The sequence below is a fragment of the Hemibagrus wyckioides genome, linkage group LG14 (assembly GCF_019097595.1).
Source record: "Hemibagrus wyckioides isolate EC202008001 linkage group LG14, SWU_Hwy_1.0, whole genome shotgun sequence".
Taxonomy (NCBI): domain Eukaryota; kingdom Metazoa; phylum Chordata; class Actinopteri; order Siluriformes; family Bagridae; genus Hemibagrus; species Hemibagrus wyckioides.
In genome coordinates, this window is record NC_080723.1 from 620,448 (window position 1) to 645,000 (window position 24,553).

The following is a 24,553-nucleotide window of genomic DNA, read 5'->3' on the forward strand; positions in this document are numbered from 1 at the left end:
CATGTGAAGAAGAACCGCAGCGAGTGTTTACTGAGAGACTCCGGAGATTACACAACCCTCTGCTCTCACTGAGGAAAACTCGCGTTAGGGGAATATACTTGATCTTTATCATTCCGTTAAATCGGCATGAAGTATTTTATAAACTGCACACTTCCCCCTTTATTAATATAGCTTTATTAGAGTTTAGTTTATTGAGGCGCTGGACAGGAGCTGTCAGTGACCGGTGTGATGAGAACTCGGACACTGCTGCTGCTTCCTCCTGTAACTGTAAGTCTTTTAGTTCTACTTTATTTGTAGAATAATAAAATATCTGTTTCTAAACTCACTTCTTTATATGAAGGCTTTTCATGTGCAGAATAATAACCGCAGTGTTTTCCTGTGTGTTTTTCTGTAAACAGAGAGAGAGACTGGTTCACCTTCAGACTCCTCGGCCTGATATCCATAGGAATAGTGACATAAATAATAGAGCTGATAAAATAAATAAATAAAGCTGGGTTTAAGTGTGAGTTTCAGAGCTCCTGTCTAACTCTTAGCTTTTGTCCACATCCTGACCCAGAAGATGTCCTGTCCATGCAGATCTGCGGCCAGGAGACTCTTCAGTCCAGGACACAGAGGTGAGAGTGTACACCAAACCCTCTCAGATATTTCACCCTGAAAACCTCAGCTCTTAATAAAACACCTTCCCTTTAACATCCATAATAATGTCAGAAACTGGACATTAAATGTGATCCGGTGTTAAAGAGAGAAAGGAGAGTTAAAGGAATTAAATGGGTTTTTTTTGTGCAGCAATAATTTAGTGAGTTAATAATCATATTTAAAAATTTGCATTCATTTTCACTAAACAGATCAGTAAGAAGGTAAGATTTCTTAGACCAGTTTGTTAAGACAGAGAGAATGTGTAATAACAGAGATGGGTTTTTCTTCCTGGTTTCCGGTCATCAATGTTCCTGCATGCTATAAAAACCTCTGGCTTTAAAACACTCGCTGGTGGTGGTGCAGGTCACAGGTAGGCATTATGAAGCTGATGAATGTGTGTTTGTGGGCTTTATCTGTGTTAGAAACTCCAGTGCTGACCTTGCCTTACTTCTCTTACATTAAAAAAAAAAAAAGTGTTTATATTTTATATTGTCTCCATACTAAAGAATAAATGTGAAAAGTGAGCTTTCTTTACAAACAGGATAGACACTAATTTGGACGACATGAACATCAATTTGGACGACCTGCAGCTTCTTCACTGAAGAGCAACCAGGAACTGGTCATTCCTCTTAGTGTCAGGTTTTTCTGAAAAAAAAAAAGTGTCCACTTGATCCTTCCTTAATCCTTTGTCTGAATTGCTCTTAACATTCTCTTAAAAAGTTTATTAATCATTCCCTTTCCTCTGCTTGCAGGTTTTTCACTCTTACACGTTAGGTTCTATGCTCTCAGAAGAACTTCGACTCGTGAAGCCCACCTTCCTCCAGCACTGCAGGTCAGATTGTTCTCAGAGAGTGCTGTGTGTTTTGCCGTAAAGGACAGCACTCCGAAAGACGGCTCTGGGGATGTGGGAAAGGTACTTTTTTCTTCTTTGTTCCAGCACTCAGTATTAACAAATCAGATTTCCAAGCATGTAAATTTCCACATTTTCCAATTTCATTTGTTCTTCATGACTGTACGGTCCTTTATGGTCCCAGTTGCACAAACCCAAAGTTTTGATGTGTAGCTTAGATGGTTGTATGCTTCTATTTTATTCGAGCAGAAGAATGCAGCAGACCCTGGGAAGAGATCTGTAGGTTCAGGAGGATCAGGGAAAGGAGGGAGTCAGCTACGTTGCCCCAGATGTGGAGACACGTGCACACATGTGGAGACATTTGTGTGTAAGTCGAATTACTTTTCAGAGATTTTTATTTATGGATTTATGGATTAAATTTATTTTATTTCTGTAAAAGATTATAAGTTTATACACAAGCTACATGAGTATGTCCATTTCTTTTATTAAAATAATCAGCATGACACTGTATGGGTTCTTTTGTTGTCTCTATTTCCCCTTCTAGCATTCACACGTTTTGTGAAATGTGAAAAATGTCATCACTTCTTTGTGGTGCTTTCTGAAAGCGACTCTAAGAAAGGTCTGCATAAAGAGGCAGAATCTCTGAAACTGGAGGCAGAAGCTGTTAAACTGGCATTTGCTCAGAACCCCCCCCCACCCCCTAAAAAGGTAGGATTGTTCAAATGATGATGAAAATTAAATCTGCAACCTTTCTGAAACTAGGTTCTGTGTAAAATGTGTGTGTAAAAAAGCCATAAGGTTATTAAACACTTCACAGGTTTTCTGTGAGAGTAATGTGACCCTGAGACCTGTAAGGATAATATGTGCATTTGATGATGTTTCACTGCAGATCTATGCCTACCTCGATAACTACGTTGTTGGTCAGTCATATGCGAAGAAGGTGCTGTCAGTTGCAGTGTATAACCACTACAAACGAATCTACAGCAACCTTCCAGCATCAAGTGGACAGCAGGTGGGGACAGAGAAGCAGAGCTCTCTCACTGCCCAGGGTTAGTGCATCAGCATAATGATGATCATCTTGTTTCTATTAAATATAACATCTGCCAAAGCTCATTCTTCTGACTTTTCACTGGCAAGTTGATAGCAGCAGCAGCTTGTACAAATTTCAGTGTCTCAGACAGGCTTTACTGCCCACTCGGATTCCCAGTCTGACCGGCTCTTCTTTTCCAGCAGACGTCCCAGTAACTTTAGTAAGTTTTTTCTCTCTCTCTCTCTCTCTCTCTCTCTGTAGAGCCAGAGATCAGAAGAAGGGAAGATGAATACAGATTTACAAGTAAGTGCCTTTTCGTGTTTTTAAATCATTATTCAATCTTATTTATTATTGATTTAACATTTATACATTGATCTGTGTGACACGCTGGTGTGTTTAAGGTGAAGAGTAGTAAGAGCAGTGATTGGAAATCTTCTAATCCTGCTGTATTAATAATGTTTAAATAGCCATAGCACAATAACATAAACAGCTGTTTATCATTTTGACCAAACTGTAAAACCTCTAAAAAAAATAAAAATAAATAAATAAATAAAAATACATCAGTATAAAACATTTTCACCAAATAGTGCATACACTTAAATAGTTTATTTTAACATTTTTATTTTCCCAAAGACTAATTTCAGACCTTAGGTTATTGCTGTTAATTGACAGAGTGTATTCATTTGAAATGATTCATTTAATTAAGTTAAAATAAATAGTTCTTGACATAAGCCCTTCAGGGTCTCACAAAAACCCTGACATGGCCTGGGCAGATTTTGTTTACACAATACTTTTATTTAATCGTTTTATTATCATTTTTTATATTTAATTCATGTCATTTTTATTTCATTTTAATTTTTTATTCTCAGAGCAGAGTGGAAATAAAGCTACACTTTCCACACTCATCTGTTCTGAATTATTTTGTTTATGAGGGAAAAGCTGCTCTGGTCCATGGCCCAGTCACAGTGACACATCATTTTGTTCTTCACGGTTTGTTCAGCTGCTTTCTAAAACTGAAGCACACACTGGCTTGTTTTCATTAACAGAGCTTCAGATCACTGGGATCAGCCCACATGGCAATGCTCTTGGTGCGTCCATTCAACAACAGGCTACTCAACAAACTACAGTGGAGAAGAGGGGTAGTGACGTGCTGAACCTCTCCCACAGTACCATCAAACTGGAGAAGAGTAACATTGTGCTGCTAGGACCGACTGGATCGGGTATGGAGCAAACAATTCCTGACCAGAGCCCTATCCTTCTTTAGTTTAGAGTTAGTGTTCAAGGAATTTACTTTAAACTAGAGCCGCTGTAATCGGTGATATCAGCTGTCCATCCAGAGGTCACCACTGAAGGAGTCTAAGCTCCATTATTCAGTTAAATGTTCTCTGTCCAAGCTAACGTCCCAGTTTCTGATTGTTTAAGGTATACTATAAAATAGCTGCTTTAAGACCAATGTACATGATTTTCAGTCTATGTAATAATCACAACTTACTTAAATTCAGAGCTTACCGTGTGATTCAGTGTGAAGAGCTGGCAGTCATGGGTAAATAAAAAAGCTGAGAAAATTTGCATGGAATCAGACAGTTGTTTTTTTAAGGAAATATTTCTGATATTTTGCTCTCCAGGTAAAACACTTTTAGCACAGACTCTGGCTCGGTGTTTGGATGTTCCCTTTGCCATCTGTGACTGTACCACGCTGACCCAGGCCGGCTACGTAGGTGAGGATATTGAGTCGGTCATTGCCAAGCTGCTGCAGGATGCCAACTACTCAGTGGAGAAAGCCCAGCAAGGTGTGTATCTTCAAATAGAACGCTTTATTTCAAGAATATCAAACTTTAAACACACGTGGTGAAGTACACATTTTCAAAAGCAGAAATCGAGATAATTCATCAGGACAGAGTTAAATCTAGTTGTTTTGTTAGATATTAAGGAGAGCTTCATAAGATAATTCATGTAATCTCTACAGATGGTACATTGTAGGGAAATAGAGGAAATAGAGATATTTTGTTGTAAATTTTACTTTATTCCTCATTACCGTTTTATATACTTTCATTCTGTGCAGCAAATACAGCAATGTTGTCTTTAGGTAAATCTTGAACATTATTTTGAACATGACCCCTCTGACCATCACACTCTCACACACTCTTGTGCTGGACCCACAGGGATAGTGTTTCTGGATGAGGTGGATAAGATTGGTAGTGTTCCAGGAATACACCAGCTCAGAGATGTAGGAGGAGAAGGTGTCCAGCAGGTGTGTAATAAAAACCATTGTTCCATTTTATTATAATTTTTTTAGTTAAAGTTTTTAGTTACATGGTTGTAAGTGCAGAAAAGTGAAGATGCAGAAAGTCTGTTCTGTAAAGCTGTGGTGAAATATTAGTGTGTAAATGGTAGTAGTAGTTTTTGGGAATTCATCATGTTCCAGTAACTGAAACACTCAGATCCATGCTGAATAATATGGTACTAATCCAACTATACTAAGTGCTGTACACAATCTATTCCAGTGTTATTATGTGTAAGCCAGGCTTTTAAGTCCTTAGATCCAGCTCACTCTAATGGCTGTAAATGGATTATTATCCTTTCTGCTGTCCAGGGGGATACTGGTCCACAACTGTAATAATCCATCAAAGTAAATTCTGTTTAGAATAAATAAGCCATAACCTGCATTAAAGTGTACAGTCATTATCAAAAATGTATCAGTGTTAATTCTGCCCTTAACCTTGTGCTGTTACTTGTGTTCAGGGTTTGTTGAAGCTTATGGAAGGCACCATTGTGAACGTTCCAGAAAAGAACAGTAGGAAGTTGCGAGGTGAAACAGTGCAAGTGGACACAACCAACATCCTGTTTGTGGCATCGGGAGCCTTCAATGGTCTGGACCGGATCATTAGCAGAAGGAAGAATGAGAAGGTGAGGGAGACGGGCATTAGGTCAGCACTGTGTAGTAGAAATCTATTACAATAATGGCCTTTTTGTGACCCTCGTTTCGTGACTTTGTGTGTGCAGTACCTTGGATTTGGCTCGCCATCTAACCTGGGGAAGGGCCGGCGTGCGGCAGCGGCCACTGACCTGGCCAATAGCTCAGGCAGTGAGCTGGATGTGGTGGCTGAGATGGAGGAGAAGGATCAGCTCTTGAGACATGTAGAGGCACGAGACCTCATAGAGTTTGGCATGATTCCTGAGTTTGTAGGGCGTCTCCCCGTTGTAGTGCCTTTGCACAGCCTGGACGAGCAAACACTAGTGCGCATTCTCACTGAGCCTCGGAATGCTGTTGTGCCTCAGTACCAGGCCCTCTTCAGCATGGATAAGGTCCTCTCTCTTTCTGCATTTCTCTTCTTCTGTCTCACATACACAGACAAAACATACCTTTTTCTGCTGAAAGGTCAAGTGGACCGTTTCAGTAAACCTGTACTCACTGTAGCCTCAGATACTGTTGTAGCTCATCTGCCTCCAAATTCAATGCTTTTATGCTCACCACGTTTGTAAAGAGTGGATATTTTCACACACTACTGGTTGTGAAAATCCAAGGAGATTATCAGATTCTGAAATACCCTGACCAGCCTGTTTTTCACCACCCCAACATGGTCAAAGTCAATGAGGCCACTCTCCATTCTGATGTTTAATATGAACTTATTATGTGTTACACTGCTGCCACATGATTGGCTGATTGAATAATTGCTTTAATGAATATGCGTACAGGTGTACTAAAGTGGTCTGAGAGCGTATATGTCATAACCTTACCTGTAACAGTGTGGAAAATATTTAGATGCACTTCTTCTATCTCTGTATATGCTATAGTAATGCAGGAGGTAGATCTAGATGTAAAAATAACCACCAATTCTCTTTGCGTTTTTTGTCATCCGTTATATAAGCTGTGATGTCTGATACCCTGTGTTTCAGTGTGAGCTGAATGTGACTCCAGATGCACTCGGGGCCATTGCCAGACTGGCTCTTGAGAGGAAGACTGGAGCCAGAGGCCTCCGATCCATCATGGTACACACCACACACACATACTCGGTTTCCTCTTTCCTTCCAGCTGGCTTCAGTTGGAGTGTCATAACTAGTGTTGTCTTCTTTAGGAGAAGCTACTGTTAGAGCCAATGTTTGAAGTGCCTCAGTCAGATATTGTGTCTGTGGAGCTGAATAAGGATGTGATTTTGGGAAAGAGTGAACCATGCTATATTAGGTAAACTTGATTTATTTGCATTTTCCTGATATTAAGTCAGAGATCTGAGACACACTCTTTACTTCAAGAAAAGAAATAAATCAATATCTCTTCATTGTAAATGTTCCAGGTTTTGATGTTTGACATAACGTTTTTCTTGGATCTAAAATCCCTCTAGAGAGACAGTGTGATCTAGTTTAAAAATGTTATAGTTCAGAAAGGATGGTGATTTCTTTTTTTTTTTTTTTTTGCTGGTACTCTCATTATACTGAATGTTTCTTAAAAGACAGACAAAGACAGAATGATTTTTTTATCGTGTGTGTGTGTGTGTGTGTGCAGGAACAGAGCTTTAAATAAAGAGACCTCAGAGGAGGAGTATGACAGTGGGATTGAAGAAGAGACCTGGATGAGACAGGCAGATGTAGCCAATAGCTAATAATACAGTGGTGAAACACGTACACATCTCTTGGGACTCTGTATTAGTAACTCTCAGAGAACCAGAAACAGCATTCTCCTGCTGGGGGTTAAACTGGACCTCAGCTTAAACCTAAATCTACATAGACCTCTTAATCATGTTCCCTGTAGGAATGTACTTAAAGTCACTATACACAATCCAGCAGGCCTTAATTACAGTCTGTGTGTATAGCTAACAATTTGCTAACGATTTTATGTATCTAAAAAGAATTCTATTTTTTGAGTGGGTTTTGGTGAAACACTCATCTGGGAACACTTTAAGGCATAACGCTCTGTATGCTCATTTTAGTATTTTTGGTGAGTAACTTGTCCTTTATTTAGTAAGAGTATTTCAGCTGTGCATCACAGCAGGGCTGGTTTCTCTACCTCTTTTTTTTTTTTTTAAACAGTAAGAATGTGATGCTGCTCTAAACTGTTAGCTTTATTTTAGACTGTCTATAATGTAATCAAGCAAACTGCTCTGGGGACTCTAATTTTCCAAACAATGCAAATGCCATCGCAAGAACAGCACAAGTGACCTCCCTGAAATGTATTCATCTTCTTACTGATGTACTGTTTTATATACAACACTGGAAACACTCTTTAAAGTGAAATAACTGATAAGTAATCGAATCCCAGTCCTATTGATGGGTTAGAAATGCAGCCTGTGTACACACACTTGTGTTAACAACAATAATGAAACATTTGTTCAAATAACAATGACATTTAATATACACTTTTATTAAAATAGGATTCCTTCTTTCATTTTAAATGTCAGCAAGCCACCACAAAGGCCATTCAATTTGGAATATATACACATATATATATATATATATATATATATATATATATATATATATATATATATATATATATATATATATATATATATATATATATATATAAAATATATTGTATGTGTGTGTATTTATGTATATTTGTGTCATAACGTATAAATAAAATATATATATATATATATATAACCGGTTCTTCTGTGTTATTACTGTTTATGCGTTATTGATCAGAGAGGGTGAATAGTCAGGATTGTGTAAAAGATTCTTATGGCTTTTGTTTGTGCAGTGTGTATGTTAAACCTATAGGGGGCAGTACACACCAAGTTCCCTCGTCCACACGGAGATATTCAACCGCTGTTAACGGTAGATTTCCCGTTTCACTAACAATCCACAAAGAAACCTTTAAACCTCTCAAAAAATGTGGAACTTGTCATACTGTCAATCATTCTCAAAAATATTTTAGTTTCCATGGTTTGAGTGCAGAAGGAACCAAAATCTTAAAACACACCCCATGGATATAACATGTCCTAGATATAGTGTATGTGGAGTCCCTGAGGAAAAAGTAGAGGGGAAAAAGACCTGCCTCTGTGGTCATCATGCGGCCAAGAGCAGTGGGAATCCTCTCTCAGTGATATTTTTTCTCTGTCGGCATTCTCCTCAGCACCTCGGAACTGAACTGGTAGGTCAGTTTCTTCTTGATTTTTCGAACCTCTCCTGTCTTGCCGTAGTTGCGCAGGGCCCTAGCCATCTTCTGATAGGTCATTCTCTTGCGGTTGCCCTTCTGCTGGCCCCAGCGACTGGCCAGTATCTCCTTGTGTTTGGAAGAGAACTGAAAGGTGCCTTTCTCTCTGTCCACCCACCAAATGCACTCTTTCATATCCCCGTCTCTGAGCAGCTCCAGAAGGAACTGATAAAGACGCATTTTTCTTTTGTTGCCTGGAGAACCATTAAAAAAAATAATAAAAAGACTTGTACACCTCTCTGTCTGGAGACACGACAAGGTTCAACCTCAAAATGTTGTCTATTCATGTATTTCTGCTTTAGAGCTGGATGATGTACATATACATAACACTGATATACATTTTCATCAGATTTTACATAACACTGATATACATCAGTACCTTCATGTCAGTGACTTTACTGACATTTCCAGTAACAATAATCTAATTTATTGGTGAAATAGAATTTCATAAGAAAATTGATTCACAAAGAGAATATAAAATAGTTTGTACTGTCTGTATGTATAGAGAGCTTTATTATAATCACAAACAATAAATGATTACATAACTTGGGTAGAGTGCTGTCCAGTGACCAATGCACTGTTCAATGACCAATGCACTGTAACGCTTTCGTCCCCTTTAGTACTGACATGAGGAACTTTGGCATTTGTTGGTTGGGAAATTCTGTGACCTTTCTACATCCTCCCATTAATCTCCATGATATTCTATGACCTGATGCTAAAACCTTATAAAACACCTACACTGTTCCGTCACTGCCGTTAACTTGTTACTGCTGTGTGCATCAGGTTCTCTCTGAGGTCCACTGGGCTGCCAGTTATGGAGTTACGCAGTGACTGAGGAGCAGTATGAGAGAACAGTGCACTCTCCTGTTTTCATTTTTTGCAAGAGGGGTCAGGTCATTTTGTATAAAACTGCAAGAAGTCATATTTTATTAGAGCCAGAATTTGTGTGACTAAAGGACAAAATGACTGCGCACAACTTATTGAAATAACATGAATGTTTTCTTTCATACAGTATCAGCAGAAATTACCTAGGAATCAGCATCTGTGATAAAAAAAATCTATTTCAAACTGCTGTACTATTAGCTGGTAAGATCAGCTGTGTTTTTTATCATAGCATTGAGGCTTTTAGAAGAGCATAGCCTTCACTGACACTTACACAAGTGTATTGTAAAACTCTTTTCTTTTGTATAACAGCCTGTTAGGGAGATTGGAACAGAGCACAGGGTCAGGGTCAATCACCCTGGAGCAGAGAGGATCAGAGGTCTTAGTAAAAGACCCAACAGTGGCAGTCTGGCAATGCCAGGGCTTGATCTCACAACACTATCAGCACTCCATAGCCTTAACAATTGAACTATTACTGCTCCTGTCATACTTCACTGTGGGTTTGAGAAACAGAACCCTGTGTGTTACGGGTTGACCATGCTTTCCTTTAAAATGTGTGAAATGGAGAAGTGTGACAGTGGAATGCTTTAGACCTTTATTTCTCCCTTACCTGTTATGCTAGTGGACGTGCTAGCAAGGTGTGAGTCATGATCCTCTTCTCCCTCAGACACCTCGAATGGTGGACTGCGTGCCCCCGCGTCCTCGTCGTCTGTGCTGCAGTGGGCAGGAGGAGAGCGCTGGAACACTGGGTGAGGGACATACGCAAACTGTGGACCAGAAGAAGTTTCACTGATTGCTTTGACAAAGCAGAAATCAAATAGAACAAAACATCTTTACCATAGAATACCAGTCAATGTTCAAACGTGAGGGTTCATACTCAGCATCCTGCTATCACTGGAACAAAATTGCCTGGACTTTAAAAACTGCTAGGTTAAAAATCATTTGGAAATCATGCAGTGGGTCCAGTATGAACAAATCCAGCAGGATGTGATTTAACCCAGTGAGGTTGGATTAGGATGCTGACCCAGGCTGCTGGGTTTAGCTCTTCAAACATAACTTGTTTGTGAAAATAACTATATTGTTGGGCTTCTACACACTCAGGGTGTTACAGCCATAAGCATCAGTGAGAGCTTTTCTCTACAAAACACACCAAGTGTAAGAGCAGGTTTACTTAAACCTCCCAAAAACTCAATTTCATAACTATATACATTCTGGCATTTGGCAAATATAGGATTAGATTTAATCTGACTCCAGTGCTGGGGAATAATCTGTGGCAGAAAAGCAGGAGGCCATTTTTATCTAACTACAAATAATGTTGTGTGTGTGTGTCAGTGTGCTGTGTGTGTGTCAGTGTGTTGTGTGTGTGTCAGTGTGTTGTGTGTCAGTGTGCTGTGTGTGTCAGTGTGCTGTGTGTGTGTCAGTGTGTTGTGTGTCAGTGTGTTGTGTGTCAGTGTGCTGTGTGTGTGTCAGTGTGTTGTGTGTCAGTGTGTTGTGTGTCAGTGTGCTGTGTGTGTGTCAGTGTGTTGTGTGTCAGTGTGCTGTGTGTGTGTCAGTGTGCTGTGTGTGTGTCAGTGTGCTGTGTGTCAGTGTGCTGTGTGTGTGTCAGTGTGCTGTGTGTCAGTGTGCTGTGTGTGTGTCAGTGTGCTGTGTGTCAGTGTGTTGTGTGTCAGTGTGCTGTGTGTCAGTGTGTTGTGTGTGTGTGTCAGTGTGTTGTGTGTGTGTCAGTGTGCTGTGTGTCAGTGTGTTGTGTGTCAGTGTGCTGTGTGTGTGTCAGTGTGCTGTGTGTCAGTGTGTTGTGTGTGTCAGTGTGTTGTGTGTGTCAGTGTGTTGTGTGTCAGTGTGCTGTGTGTCAGTGTGTTGTGTGTCAGTGTGCTGTGTGTGTGTCAGTGTGCTGTGTGTGTGTCAGTGTGCTGTGTGTGTGTGTGCTGTGTGTGTGTCAGTGTGTTGTGTGTCAGTGTGCTGTGTGTGTCAGTGTGTTGTGTGTGTCAGTGTGCTGTGTGTCAGTGTGCTGTGTGTGTGTCAGTGTGCTGTGTGTGTGTCAGTGTGTTGTGTGTCAGTGTGCTGTGTGTGTGTCAGTGTGCTGTGTGTGTGTCAGTGTGCTGTGTGTTGTGTGTCAGTGTGCTGTGTGTTGTGTGTCAGTGTGCTGTGTGTTGTGTGTCAGTGTGCTGTATGTGTCAGTGTGCTGTGTGTGTGTCAGTGTGCTGTGTGTCAGTGTGCTGTGTGTCAGTGTGCTGTGTGTCAGTGTGCTGTGTGTGTGTGTCAGTGTGTTGTGTGTGTGTCAGTGTGCTGTGTGTCAGTGTGTTGTGTGTCAGTGTGCTGTGTGTGTGTCAGTGTGCTGTGTGTGTGTCAGTGTGTTGTGTGTCAGTGTGCTGTGTGTGTGTCAGTGTGCTGTGTGTCAGTGTGTTGTGTGTGTCAGTGTGTTGTGTGTCAGTGTGCTGTGTGTCAGTGTGTTGTGTGTCAGTGTGCTGTGTGTGTGTCAGTGTGTTGTGTGTCAGTGTGCTGTGTGTGTGTCAGTGTGCTGTGTGTGTGTCAGTGTGTTGTGTGTCAGTGTGCTGTGTGTGTGTCAGTGTGTTGTGTGTCAGTGTGCTGTGTGTGTGTCAGTGTGCTGTGTGTGTGTCAGTGTGCTGTGTGTCAGTGTGCTGTGTGTGTGTCAGTGTGCTGTGTGTGTGTCAGTGTGTTGTGTGTCAGTGTGCTGTGTGTGTGTCAGTGTGCTGTGTGTGTGTCAGTGTGCTGTGTGTTGTGTGTCAGTGTGCTGTGTGTTGTGTGTCAGTGTGCTGTATGTGTCAGTGTGCTGTGTGTTGTGTGTCAGTGTGCTGTGTGTGTGTCAGTGTGCTGTGTGTGTGTCAGTGTGCTGTGTGTTGTGTGTCAGTGTGCTGTGTGTGTGTCAGTGTGCTGTGTGTCAGTGTGCTGTGTGTCAGTGTGCTGTGTGTGTGTGTCAGTGTGTTGTGTGTGTGTCAGTGTGCTGTGTGTCAGTGTGTTGTGTGTCAGTGTGCTGTGTGTGTGTCAGTGTGCTGTGTGTGTGTCAGTGTGTTGTGTGTCAGTGTGCTGTGTGTGTGTCAGTGTGCTGTGTGTCAGTGTGTTGTGTTGTATGTCAGTGTGTTGTGTTGTGTGTCAGTGTGTTGTGTGTCAGTGTGTTGTGTGTCAATGTGTTGTGTTGTATGTCAGTGTGTTGTGTCAGTGTGTTGTGTGTCAATGTGTTGTGTTGTGTGTCAGTGTGTTGTGTTGTATGTCAGTGTGTTGTGTGTCAGTGTGTTGTGTGTCAGTGTGTTGTGTTGTGTGTCAGTGTGTTGTGTGTGTGTCAGTGTGCTGTGTGTGTGTCAGTGTGTTGTGTGTCAGTGTGCTGTGTGTGTGTCAGTGTGCTGTGTGTCAGTGTGCTGTGTGTGTGTCAGTGTGCTGTGTGTCAGTGTGCTGTGTGTCAGTGTGCTGTGTGTGTGTCAGTGTGCTGTGTGTCAGTGTGCTGTGTGTGTGTCAGTGTGCTGTGTGTGTGTCAGTGTGCTGTGTGTCAGTGTGCTGTGTGTGTGTCAGTGTGCTGTGTGTCAGTGTGTTGTGTGTCAGTGTGCTGTGTGTGTCAGTGTGCTGTGTGTGTGTCAGTGTGTTGTGTGTCAGTGTGCTGTGTGTGTGTCAGTGTGCTGTGTGTCAGTGTGCTGTGTGTGTGTCAGTGTGCTGTGTGTCAGTGTGCTGTGTGTGTGTCAGTGTGTTGTGTGTCAGTGTGCTGTGTGTGTGTCAGTGTGCTGTGTGTCAGTGTGCTGTGTGTCAGTGTGCTGTGTGTGTCAGTGTGCTGTGTGTGTGTCAGTGTGTTGTGTGTCAGTGTGCTGTGTGTGTGTCAGTGTGCTGTGTGTCAGTGTGCTGTGTGTCAGTGTGCTGTGTGTGTGTCAGTGTGTTGTGTGTCAGTGTGCTGTGTGTGTGTCAGTGTGTTGTGTGTCAGTGTGCTGTGTGTCAGTGTGCTGTGTGTGTGTCAGTGTGTTGTGTGTCAGTGTGCTGTGTGTGTGTCAGTGTGCTGTGTGTCAGTGTGCTGTGTGTGTGTCAGTGTGCTGTGTGTGTGTCAGTGTGTTGTGTGTGTGTCAGTGTGTTGTGTGTCAGTGTGCTGTGTGTGTCAGTGTGCTGTGTGTGTGTCAGTGTGTTGTGTGTCAGTGTGTTGTGTGTCAGTGTGCTGTGTGTCAGTGTGTTGTGTGTCAGTGTGCTGTGTGTGTGTCAGTGTGCTGTGTGTGTGTCAGTGTGTTGTGTGTCAGTGTGCTGTGTGTGTGTCAGTGTGTTGTGTGTCAGTGTGCTGTGTGTGTGTCAGTGTGCTGTGTGTCAGTGTGCTGTGTGTCAGTGTGCTGTGTGTGTGTCAGTGTGCTGTGTGTCAGTGTGTTGTGTGTCAGTGTGCTGTGTGTCAGTGTGTTGTGTGTGTGTCAGTGTGTTGTGTGTGTGTCAGTGTGCTGTGTGTGTGTCAGTGTGCTGTGTGTCAGTGTGTTGTGTGTCAGTGTGCTGTGTGTGTGTCAGTGTGCTGTGTGTCAGTGTGTTGTGTGTGTCAGTGTGTTGTGTGTGTCAGTGTGTTGTGTGTCAGTGTGCTGTGTGTCAGTGTGTTGTGTGTGTGTGTCAGTGTGTTGTGTGTGTGTCAGTGTGCTGTGTGTCAGTGTGTTGTGTGTCAGTGTGCTGTGTGTGTGTCAGTGTGCTGTGTGTCAGTGTGTTGTGTGTGTCAGTGTGTTGTGTGTGTCAGTGTGTTGTGTGTCAGTGTGCTGTGTGTCAGTGTGTTGTGTGTCAGTGTGCTGTGTGTGTGTCAGTGTGCTGTGTGTGTGTCAGTGTGCTGTGTGTGTGTGTGCTGTGTGTGTGTCAGTGTGCTGTGTGTCAGTGTGCTGTGTGTGTGTCAGTGTGCTGTGTGTGTGTCAGTGTGTTGTGTGTCAGTGTGCTGTGTGTGTGTCAGTGTGCTGTGTGTGTGTCAGTGTGCTGTGTGTTGTGTGTCAGTGTGCTGTGTGTTGTGTGTCAGTGTGCTGTATGTGTCAGTGTGCTGTGTGTGTGTCAGTGTGCTGTGTGTCAGTGTGCTGTGTGTGTGTCAGTGTGCTGTGTGTGTGTCAGTGTGTTGTGTGTCAGTGTGCTGTGTGTGTGTCAGTGTGCTGTGTGTCAGTGTGTTGTGTGTGTCAGTGTGTTGTGTGTCAGTGTGCTGTGTGTCAGTGTGTTGTGTGTCAGTGTGCTGTGTGTGTGTCAGTGTGTTGTGTGTCAGTGTGCTGTGTGTGTGTCAGTGTGCTGTGTGTGTGTCAGTGTGTTGTGTGTCAGTGTGCTGTGTGTGTGTCAGTGTGTTGTGTGTCAGTGTGCTGTGTGTGTGTCAGTGTGCTGTGTGTGTGTCAGTGTGCTGTGTGTGTGTGTGCTGTGTGTGTGTCAGTGTGCTGTGTGTCAGTGTGCTGTGTGTGTGTCAGTGTGCTGTGTGTGTGTCAGTGTGTTGTGTGTCAGTGTGCTGTGTGTGTGTCAGTGTGCTGTGTGTGTGTCAGTGTGCTGTGTGTTGTGTGTCAGTGTGCTGTGTGTTGTGTGTCAGTGTGCTGTATGTGTCAGTGTGCTGTGTGTCAGTGTGCTGTGTGTCAGTGTGCTGTGTGTCAGTGTGCTGTGTGTGTGTGTCAGTGTGTTGTGTGTGTGTCAGTGTGCTGTGTGTCAGTGTGTTGTGTGTCAGTGTGCTGTGTGTGTGTCAGTGTGCTGTGTGTGTGTCAGTGTGTTGTGTGTCAGTGTGCTGTGTGTGTGTCAGTGTGCTGTGTGTGTGTCAGTGTGCTGTGTGTCAGTGTGTTGTGTGTGTCAGTGTGTTGTGTGTCAGTGTGCTGTGTGTCAGTGTGTTGTGTGTCAGTGTGCTGTGTGTGTGTCAGTGTGTTGTGTGTCAGTGTGCTGTGTGTGTGTCAGTGTGTTGTGTGTCAGTGTGCTGTGTGTGTGTCAGTGTGTTGTGTGTCAGTGTGCTGTGTGTGTGTCAGTGTGCTGTGTGTCAGTGTGTTGTGTGTCAGTGTGTTGTGTGTGTGTCAGTGTGTTGTGTGTGTGTCAGTGTGCTGTGTGTGTGTCAGTGTGTTGTGTGTCAGTGTGCTGTGTGTGTGTCAGTGTGTTGTGTGTCAGTGTGCTGTGTGTCAGTGTGCTGTGTGTCAGTGTGCTGTGTGTGTGTCAGTGTGCTGTGTGTCAGTGTGCTGTGTGTGTGTCAGTGTGCTGTGTGTGTGTCAGTGTGCTGTGTGTGTGTCAGTGTGCTGTGTGTCAGTGTGTTGTGTGTCAGTGTGCTGTGTGTGTCAGTGTGCTGTGTGTGTGTCAGTGTGTTGTGTGTCAGTGTGCTGTGTGTGTGTCAGTGTGCTGTGTGTCAGTGTGCTGTGTGTGTGTCAGTGTGCTGTGTGTCAGTGTGCTGTGTGTGTGTCAGTGTGTTGTGTGTCAGTGTGCTGTGTGTGTGTCAGTGTGCTGTGTGTCAGTGTGCTGTGTGTCAGTGTGCTGTGTGTGTGTCAGTGTGTTGTGTGTCAGTGTGCTGTGTGTGTGTCAGTGTGTTGTGTGTCAGTGTGCTGTGTGTCAGTGTGCTGTGTGTGTGTCAGTGTGTTGTGTGTCAGTGTGCTGTGTGTGTGTCAGTGTGCTGTGTGTCAGTGTGCTGTGTGTGTGTCAGTGTGCTGTGTGTGTGTCAGTGTGTTGTGTGTGTGTCAGTGTGTTGTGTGTCAGTGTGCTGTGTGTGTCAGTGTGCTGTGTGTGTGTCAGTGTGTTGTGTGTCAGTGTGTTGTGTGTCAGTGTGTTGTGTGTCAGTGTGTTGTGTGTCAGTGTGCTGTGTGTGTGTCAGTGTGCTGTGTGTGTGTCAGTGTGTTGTGTGTCAGTGTGCTGTGTGTGTGTCAGTGTGTTGTGTGTCAGTGTGCTGTGTGTGTGTCAGTGTGCTGTGTGTCAGTGTGCTGTGTGTCAGTGTGTTGTGTGTCAGTGTGCTGTGTGTGTGTCAGTGTGCTGTGTGTGTGTCAGTGTGTTGTGTGTCAGTGTGCTGTGTGTGTGTCAGTGTGTTGTGTGTCAGTGTGCTGTGTGTGTGTCAGTGTGCTGTGTGTCAGTGTGCTGTGTGTCAGTGTGCTGTGTGTGTGTCAGTGTGCTGTGTGTCAGTGTGTTGTGTGTCAGTGTGCTGTGTGTCAGTGTGTTGTGTGTGTGTCAGTGTGTTGTGTGTGTGTCAGTGTGCTGTGTGTGTGTCAGTGTGCTGTGTGTCAGTGTGTTGTGTGTCAGTGTGCTGTGTGTGTGTCAGTGTGCTGTGTGTCAGTGTGTTGTGTGTGTCAGTGTGTTGTGTGTGTCAGTGTGTTGTGTGTCAGTGTGCTGTGTGTGTGTTAGTGTGTTGTGTGTCAGTGTGCTGTGTGTGTGTCAGTGTGCTGTGTGTGTCAGTGTGCTGTGTGTGTGTCAGTGTGTTGTGTGTCAGTGTGTTGTGTGTGTGTCAGTGTGTTGTGTGTGTGTCAGTGTGCTGTGTGTGTGTCAGTGTGTTGTGTGTCAGTGTGCTGTGTGTCAGTGTGTTGTGTGTCAGTGTGCTGTGTGTGTGTCAGTGTGTTGTGTGTCAGTGTGCTGTGTGTGTGTCAGTGTGCTGTGTGTGTGTCAGTGTGCTGTGTGTGTGTGTGCTGTGTGTGTGTCAGTGTGCTGTGTGTCAGTGTGCTGTGTGTGTGTCAGTGTGCTGTGTGTGTGTCAGTGTGTTGTGTGTCAGTGTGTTGTGTGTCAGTGTGCTGTGTGTTGTGTGTCAGTGTGCTGTGTGTGTGTGTGCTGTGTGTGTGTCAGTGTGCTGTGTGTCAGTGTGCTGTGTGTGTGTCAGTGTGCTGTGTGTGTGTCAGTGTGTTGTGTGTCAGTGTGCTGTGTGTGTGTCAGTGTGTTGTGTGTCAGTGTGTTGTGTGTCAGTGTGCTGTGTGTTGTGTGTCAGTGTGCTGTGTGTGTCAGTGTGCTGTGTGTGTGTCAGTGTGCTGTGTGTCAGTGTGCTGTGTGTCAGTGTGCTGTGTGTGTGTCAGTGTGCTGTGTGTGTCAGTGTGTTGTGTGTCAGTGTGTTGTGTGTCAGTGTGTTGTGTGTCAGTGTGTTGTGTGTCAGTGTGTTGTGTGTCAGTGTGTTGTGTGTCAGTGTGTTGTGTGTCAGTGTGTTGTGTGTCAGTGTGTTGTGTGTCAGTGTGCTGTGTGTGTGTCAGTGTGCTGTGTGTGTGTCAGTGTGCTGTGTGTGTGTCAGTGTGTTGTGTGTCAGTGTGTTGTGTGTCAGTGTGTTGTGTGTCAGTGTGTTGTGTGTCAGTGTGTTGTGTGTCAGTGTGTTGTGTTGTGTGTCAGTGTGTTGTGTGTCAGTGTGTTGTATGTCAGTGTGTTGTGTGTCAGTGTGTTGTGTGTCAGTGTGTTGTGTTGTGTGTCAGTGTGTTGTGTGTCAGTGTGTTGTGTGTGTGTCAGTGTGTTGTGTGTGTGTCAGTGTGCTGTGTGTGTGTCAGTGTGTTGTGTGTCAGTGTGCTGTGTGTGTGTCAGTGTGTTGTGTGTCAGTGTGCTGTGTTGTGTGTCAGTGTGCTGTGTGTCAGTGTGCTGTGTGTGTGTCAGTGTGTTGTGTGTCAGTGTGCTGTGTGTGTGTCAGTGTGTTGTGTGTCAGTGTGCTGTGTGTGTGTCAGTGTGCTGTGTGTCAGTGTGCTGTGTGTGTGTCAGTGTGCTGTGTGTCAGTGTGCTGTGTGTGTGTCAGTGTGTTGTGTGTCAGTGTGCTGTGTGTGTGTCAGTGTGCTGTGTGTGTGTCAGTGTGTTGTGTGTGTGTCAGTGTGTTGTGTGTCAGTGTGTTGTGTGTCAGTGTGTTGTGTGTCAGTGTGTTGTGTTGTGTGTCAGTGTGTTGTGTGTCAGTGTGTTGTGTTGTGTGTCAGTGTGTTGTGTGTCAGTGTGTTGTGTGTCAGTGTGTTGTGTTGTGTGTCAGTGTGTTGTGTGTCAGTGTGTTGTGTTGTGTGTCAGTGTGTTGTGTTGTGTGTCAGTGTGTTGTGTTGTGTGTCAGTGTGTTGTGTGTCAGTGTGTTGTGTGTCAGTGTGTTGTGTGTCAGTGTGCTGTGTTGTGTGTCAGTGTGCTGTGTGTCAGTGTGCTGTGTGTGTGTCAGTGTGTTGTGTGTCAGTGTGCTGTGTGTGTGTCAGTGTGTTGTGTGTCAGTGTGCTGTGTGTGTGTCAGTGTGCTGTGTGTCAGTGTGCTGTGTGTGTGTCAGTGTGCTGTGTGTCAGTGTGCTGTGTGTGTGTCAGTGTGTTGTGTGTCAGTGTGCTGTGTGTGTGTCAGTGTGCTGTGTGTGTGTCAGTGTGCTGTGTGTGTGTCAGTGTGTTGTGTGTCAGTGTGCTGTGTGTGTGTCAGTGTGCTGTGTGTCAGTGTGCTGTGTGTGTGTCAGTGTGTTGTGTGTCAGTGTGCTGTGTGTGTGTCAGTGTGTTGTGTGTCAGTGTGCTGTGTGTGTGTCAGTGTGTTGTGTGTCAGTGTGTTGTGTGTCAGTGTGTTGTGTGTCAGTGTGTTGTGTGTCAGTGTGTTGTGTGTCAGTGTGTTGTGTGTCAGTGTGTTGTATGTCAGTGTGTTGTGTGTCAGTGTGTTGTGTGTCAGTGTTGTGTTGTGTGTCAGTGTTGTGTGTCAGTGTGTTGTATGTCAGTGTGTTGTATGTCAGTGTGTTGTGTGTCAGTGTGTTGTGTGTCAGTGTGTTGTGTGTCAGTGTGTTGTGTGTCAGTGTGTTGTATGTCAGTGTGTTGTGTGTCAGTGTGTTGTGTGTTGTGTGTCAGTGTGTTGTGTGTCAGTGTGCTGTGTGTGTGTCAGTGTGCTGTGTGTGTGTCAGTGTGCTGTGTGTCAGTGTGTTGTGTGTCAGTGTGCTGTGTGTGTGTCAGTGTGTTGTGTGTCAGTGTGCTGTGTGTGTGTCAGTGTGCTGTGTGTGTGTCAGTGTGTTGTGTGTCAGTGTGTTGTGTGTCAGTGTGCTGTGTGTGTGTCAGTGTGTTGTGTGTCAGTGTGCTGTGTGTGTGTCAGTGTGCTGTGTGTCAGTGTGCTGTGTGTGTGTCAGTGTGTTGTGTGTCAGTGTGTTGTGTGTGTGTGTGCTGTGTGTGTGTCAGTGTGTTGTGTTGTGTGTCAGTGTGTTGTGTTGTGTGTCAGTGTGTTGTGTGTCAGTGTGTTGTGTGTCAGTGTGTTGTGTTGTGTGTCAGTGTGTTGTGTTGTGTGTCAGTGTGTTGTGTGTCAGTGTGTTGTGTGTCAGTGTGTTGTGTTGTGTGTCAGTGTGTTGTGTGTCAGTGTGTTGTGTTGTGTGTCAGTGTGTTGTGTGTCAGTGTGTTGTGTTGTGTGTCAGTGTGTTGTGTGTCAGTGTGTTGTGTTGTGTGTCAGTGTGTTGTGTGTCAGTGTGTTGTGTTGTGTGTCAGTGTGTTGTGTGTCAGTGTGTTGTGTGTGTGTCAGTGTGCTGTGTGTGTGTCAGTGTGCTGTGTGTCAGTGTGCTGTGTGTGTGTCAGTGTGCTGTGTGTGTGTCAGTGTGTTGTGTGTCAGTGTGCTGTGTGTGTGTCAGTGTGCTGTGTGTGTGTCAGTGTGTTGTGTGTCAGTGTGTTGTGTGTCAGTGTGTTGTGTTGTGTGTCAGTGTGTTGTGTGTCAGTGTGTTGTGTGTCAGTGTGTTGTGTTGTGTGTCAGTGTGTTGTGTGTCAGTGTGTTGTGTGTCAGTGTGTTGTGTGTCAGTGTGTTGTGTTGTGTGTCAGTGTGTTGTGTGTCAGTGTGTTGTGTTGTGTGTCAGTGTGTTGTGTGTCAGTGTGTTGTGTGTGTGTCAGTGTGCTGTGTGTGTGTCAGTGTGCTGTGTGTCAGTGTGTTGTGTGTCAGTGTGCTGTGTGTGTGTCAGTGTGTTGTGTGTCAGTGTGTTGTGTGTCAGTGTGCTGTGTGTGTGTCAGTGTGTTGTGTGTCAGTGTGCTGTGTGCTGTGTGTGTCAGTGTGCTGTGTGTGTGTCAGTGTGCTGTGTGTCAGTGTGCTGTGTGTGTGTCAGTGTGCTGTGTGTGTGTCAGTGTGCTGTGTGTCAGTGTGCTGTGTGTGTGTCAGTGTGCTGTGTGTGTGTCAGTGTGTTGTGTGTCAGTGTGTTGTGTGTCAGTGTGCTGTGTGTGTGTCAGTGTGCTGTGTGTCAGTGTGTTGTGTGTCAGTGTGCTGTGTGTGTGTCAGTGTGCTGTGTGTTGTGTGTGTCAGTGTGTTGTGTGTGTCAGTGTGTTGTGTGTCAGTGTGCTGTGTGTGTGTTAGTGTGTTGTGTGTCAGTGTGCTGTGTGTGTGTCAGTGTGCTGTGTGTGTCAGTGTGCTGTGTGTGTGTCAGTGTGTTGTGTGTCAGTGTGCTGTGTGTGTGTCAGTGTGTTGTGTGTCAGTGTGCTGTGTGTGTGTCAGTGTGTTGTGTCAGTGTGCTGTGTGTGTGTCAGTGTGCTGTGTGTCAGTGTGCTGTGTGTCAGTGTGCTGTGTGTGTGTCAGTGTGTTGTGTGTCAGTGTGCTGTGTGTGTGTCAGTGTGTTGTGTGTGTGTCAGTGTGTTGTGTGTCAGTGTGCTGTGTGTGTGTCAGTGTGCTGTGTGTGTGTCAGTGTGCTGTGTGTGTGTCAGTGTGCTGTGTGTCAGTGTGTTGTGTGTCAGTGTGTTGTGTGTCAGTGTGCTGTGTGTCAGTGTGCTGTGTGTGTGTCAGTGTGTTGTGTGTCAGTGTGCTGTGTGTGTGTCAGTGTGTTGTGTGTGTGTCAGTGTGTTGTGTGTCAGTGTGCTGTGTGTGTGTCAGTGTGCTGTGTGTGTGTCAGTGTGCTGTGTGTGTGTCAGTGTGTTGTGTGTCAGTGTGCTGTGTGTGTGTCAGTGTGTTGTGTGTCAGTGTGCTGTGTGTGTGTCAGTGTGTTGTGTGTCAGTGTGCTGTGTGTGTGTCAGTGTGCTGTGTGTCAGTGTGCTGTGTGTGTGTCAGTGTGTTGTGTGTGTGTCAGTGTGCTGTGTTGTGTGTCAGTGTGTTGTGTGTGTGTTAGTGTGCTGTGTGTGTGTCAGTGTGTTGTGTGTCAGTGTGCTGTGTGTGTGTCAGTGTGTTGTGTGTCAGTGTGCTGTGTGTGTGTCAGTGTGCTGTGTGTCAGTGTGCTGTGTGTGGGTCAGTGTGCTGTGTGTGTCAGTGTGTTGTGTGTCAGTGTGCTGTGTGTGTGTCAGTGTGTTGTGTGTCAGTGTGCTGTGTGTGTCAGTGTGCTGTGTGTGTGTCAGTGTGCTGTGTGTGTGTCAGTGTGTTGTGTGTTAGTGTGTTGTGTGTGTCAGTGTGCTGTGTGTCAGTGTGCTGTGTGTGTCAGTGTGTTGTGTGTCAGTGTGCTGTGTGTCAGTGTGCTGTGTGTGTCAGTGTGTTGTGTGTCAGTGTGCTGTGTGTGTCAGTGTGCCGTGTGTGTGTCAGTGTGTTGTGTGTCAGTGTGCTGTGTGTGTGTCAGTGTGTTGTGTGTCAGTGTGCTGTGTGTGTGTCAGTGTGTTGTGTGTGTGTCAGTGTGCTGTGTGTGTGTCAGTGTGTTGTGTGTCAGTGTGCTGTGTGTGTGTCAGTGTGTTGTGTGTCAGTGTGCTGTGTGTGTGTCAGTGTGCTGTGTGTCAGTGTGCTGTGTGTCAGTGTGCTGTGTGTGTGTCAGTGTGTTGTGTGTCAGTGTGCTGTGTGTGTGTCAGTGTGTTGTGTGTGTGTCAGTGTGCTGTGTGTGTGTCAGTGTGCTGTGTGTGTGTCAGTGTGTTGTGTGTCAGTGTGTTGTGTGTCAGTGTGCTGTGTGTGTGTCAGTGTGCTGTGTGTGTGTCAGTGTGCTGTGTGTGTGTCAGTGTGTTGTGTGTCAGTGTGCTGTGTGTCAGTGTGTTGTGTGTCAGTGTGCTGTGTGTTGTGTGTCAGTGTGCTGTGTGTGTCAGTGTGCTGTGTGTGTGTCAGTGTGTTGTGTGTCAGTGTGCTGTGTGTGTCAGTGTGTTGTGTGTCAGTGTGCTGTGTGTTGTGTGTCAGTGTGCTGTGTGTGTGTCAGTGTGCTGTGTGTCAGTGTGCTGTGTGTGTGTCAGTGTGCTGTGTGTGTGTCAGTGTGCTGTGTGTCAGTGTGCTGTGTGTGTGTCAGTGTGCTGTGTGTGTGTCAGTGTGTTGTGTGTCAGTGTGCTGTGTGTGTGTCAGTGTGCTGTGTGTGTGTCAGTGTGCTGTGTGTCAGTGTGCTGTGTGTGTGTCAGTGTGTTGTGTGTCAGTGTGCTGTGTGTTGTGTGTCAGTGTGCTGTGTGTGTGTCAGTGTGCTGTGTGTCAGTGTGTTGTGTGTCAGTGTGCTGTGTGTCAGTGTGCTGTGTGTCAGTGTGCTGTGTGTGTGTCAGTGTGCTGTGTGTGTGTCAGTGTGTTGTGTGTCAGTGTGTTGTGTGTGTGTGCTGTGTGTGTGTCAGTGTGCTGTGTGTGTGTCAGTGTGCTGTGTGTGTGTCAGTGTGTTGTGTGTCAGTGTGTTGTGTGTGTGTGTGCTGTGTGTGTGTCAGTGGGCTGTGTGTGTGTCAGTGTGCTGTGTGTCAGTGTGTTGTGTGTGTGCTGTGTGTGTGTCAGTGTGCTGTGTGTCAGTGTGCTGTGTGTCAGTGTGCTGTGTGTGTGTCAGTGTGCTGTGTGTGTGTCAGTGTGTTGTGTGTGTGTCAGTGTGTTGTGTGTCAGTGTGTTGTGTGTGTGCTGTGTGTGTGTCAGTGTGCTGTGTGTCAGTGTGCTGTGTGTCAGTGTGCTGTGTGTGTGTCAGTGTGTTGTGTGTCAGTGTGTTGTGTGTCAGTGTGTTGTGTGTCAGTGTGCTGTGTGTGTGTCAGTGTGCTGTGTGTGTCAGTGTGCTGTGTGTGTGTGTGCTGTGTGTGTGTCAGTGTGCTGTGTGTGTGTCAGTGTGCTGTGTGTGTCAGTGTGCTGTGTGTGTGTCAGTGTGCTGTGTGTCAGTGTGCTGTGTGTGTCAGTGTGTTGTGTGTGTGTGCTGTGTGCTGTGTGTGTCAGTGTGCTGTGTGTGTGTCAGTGTGCTGTGTGTGTCAGTGTGCTGTGTGTGTGTCAGTGTGCTGTGTGTCAGTGTGCTGTGTGTGTGTCAGTGTGTTGTGTGTCAGTGTGCTGTGTGTCAGTGTGCTGTGTGTCAGTGTGTTGTGTGTGTGTCAGTGTGTTGTGTTGTGTGTCAGTGTGTTGTATGTCAGTGTGTTGTGTGTCAGTGTGTTGTATGTCAGTGTGTTGTGTGTCAGTGTGTTGTGTGTCAGTGTGTTGTGTGTCAGTGTGTTGTGTTGTGTGTCAGTGTGTTGTGTGTCAGTGTGTTGTGTTGTGTGTCAGTGTGTTGTGTGTCAGTGTGTTGTGTGTCAGTGTGTTGTGTGTCAGTGTGTTGTGTGTCAGTGTGTTGTGTGTCAGTGTGTTGTGTGTCAGTGTGTTGTATGTCAGTGTGTTGTGTGTCAGTGTGTTGTGTGTCAGTGTGTTGTGTTGTGTGTCAGTGTGTTGTGTGTCAGTGTGTTGTGTGTGTGTCAGTGTGCTGTGTGTGTGTCAGTGTGTTGTGTGTCAGTGTGCTGTGTGTGTGTCAGTGTGCTGTGTGTGTGGCAGTGTGCTGTGTGTCAGTGTGTTGTGTGTCAGTGTGCTGTGTGTGTCAGTGTGCTGTGTGTGTCAGTGTGTTGTGTGTCAGTGTGTTGTGTGTGTCAGTGTGTTGTGTGTGTGTCAGTGTGCTGTGTGTCAGTGTGCTGTGTGTGTGTCAGTGTGTTGTGTGTCAGTGTGCTGTGTGTGTCAGTGTGCTGTGTGTGTGTCAGTGTGCTGTGTGTGTGTCAGTGTGTTGTGTGTCAGTGTGCTGTGTGTGTGTCAGTGTGTTGTGTGTGTCAGTGTGTTGTGTGTCAGTGTGCTGTGTGTGTGTCAGTGTGTTGTGTGTCAGTGTGCTGTGTGTGTCAGTGTGCTGTGTGTGTGTCAGTGTGCTGTGTGTGTGTCAGTGTGTTGTGTGTCAGTGTGTTGTGTGTGTCAGTGTGCTGTGTGTGTCAGTGTGTTGTGTGTCAGTGTGCTGTGTGTGTGTCAGTGTGCTGTGTGTCAGTGTGCTGTGTCAGTGTGCTGTGTGTGTCAGTGTGCTGTGTGTGTGTCAGTGTGTTGTGTGTGTGTCAGTGTGTTGTGTGTGTCAGTGTGTTGTGTGTCAGTGTGC

At 45.2% G+C, this 24,553-nt stretch overlaps 2 protein-coding genes across 5 annotated transcripts in view; one reads left to right on the forward strand and one right to left on the reverse strand.

The window, feature by feature from the left end:
* On the forward strand, positions 1-7,155 carry clpxb (caseinolytic mitochondrial matrix peptidase chaperone subunit Xb). 4 transcript variants are annotated; one of them, XM_058407615.1, is made up of 15 exons: positions 2-267; positions 399-614; positions 1,389-1,549; positions 1,733-1,853; positions 2,031-2,194; positions 2,376-2,535; positions 2,778-2,819; positions 3,563-3,736; positions 4,142-4,306; positions 4,679-4,767; positions 5,259-5,423; positions 5,520-5,822; positions 6,414-6,506; positions 6,593-6,699; positions 7,018-7,155. In XM_058407615.1, the coding sequence occupies exons 2-15, from the start codon at positions 560-562 to the stop codon at positions 7,112-7,114; spliced, it is 1,896 nt and encodes a 631-aa protein (XP_058263598.1). In that variant the 5' UTR covers positions 2-267; positions 399-559; the 3' UTR covers positions 7,115-7,155. The 4 variants fall into 4 exon arrangements, 3 of the variants coding, with proteins under 3 accessions (XP_058263600.1, XP_058263598.1, XP_058263599.1); XM_058407616.1 differs by having other exon boundaries at positions 1,736-1,853; XM_058407617.1 differs by lacking the exon at positions 6,593-6,699 and having other exon boundaries at positions 1-267; positions 7,018-7,153.
* Positions 6,907-24,553, reverse strand: part of spi1a (Spi-1 proto-oncogene a) — a 26,552-nt gene continuing 8,905 nt past the window's right edge. The window contains exons 5-6 of the mRNA XM_058407626.1: positions 10,160-10,316; positions 6,907-8,861 (exon numbers count right to left, since the gene is read on the reverse strand). Of these exons, the coding sequence (XP_058263609.1) occupies positions 8,551-8,861; positions 10,160-10,316 (468 nt within the window). The 3' untranslated portion in view covers positions 6,907-8,550. The remainder of the gene's footprint in view (positions 8,862-10,159; positions 10,317-24,553) is intronic.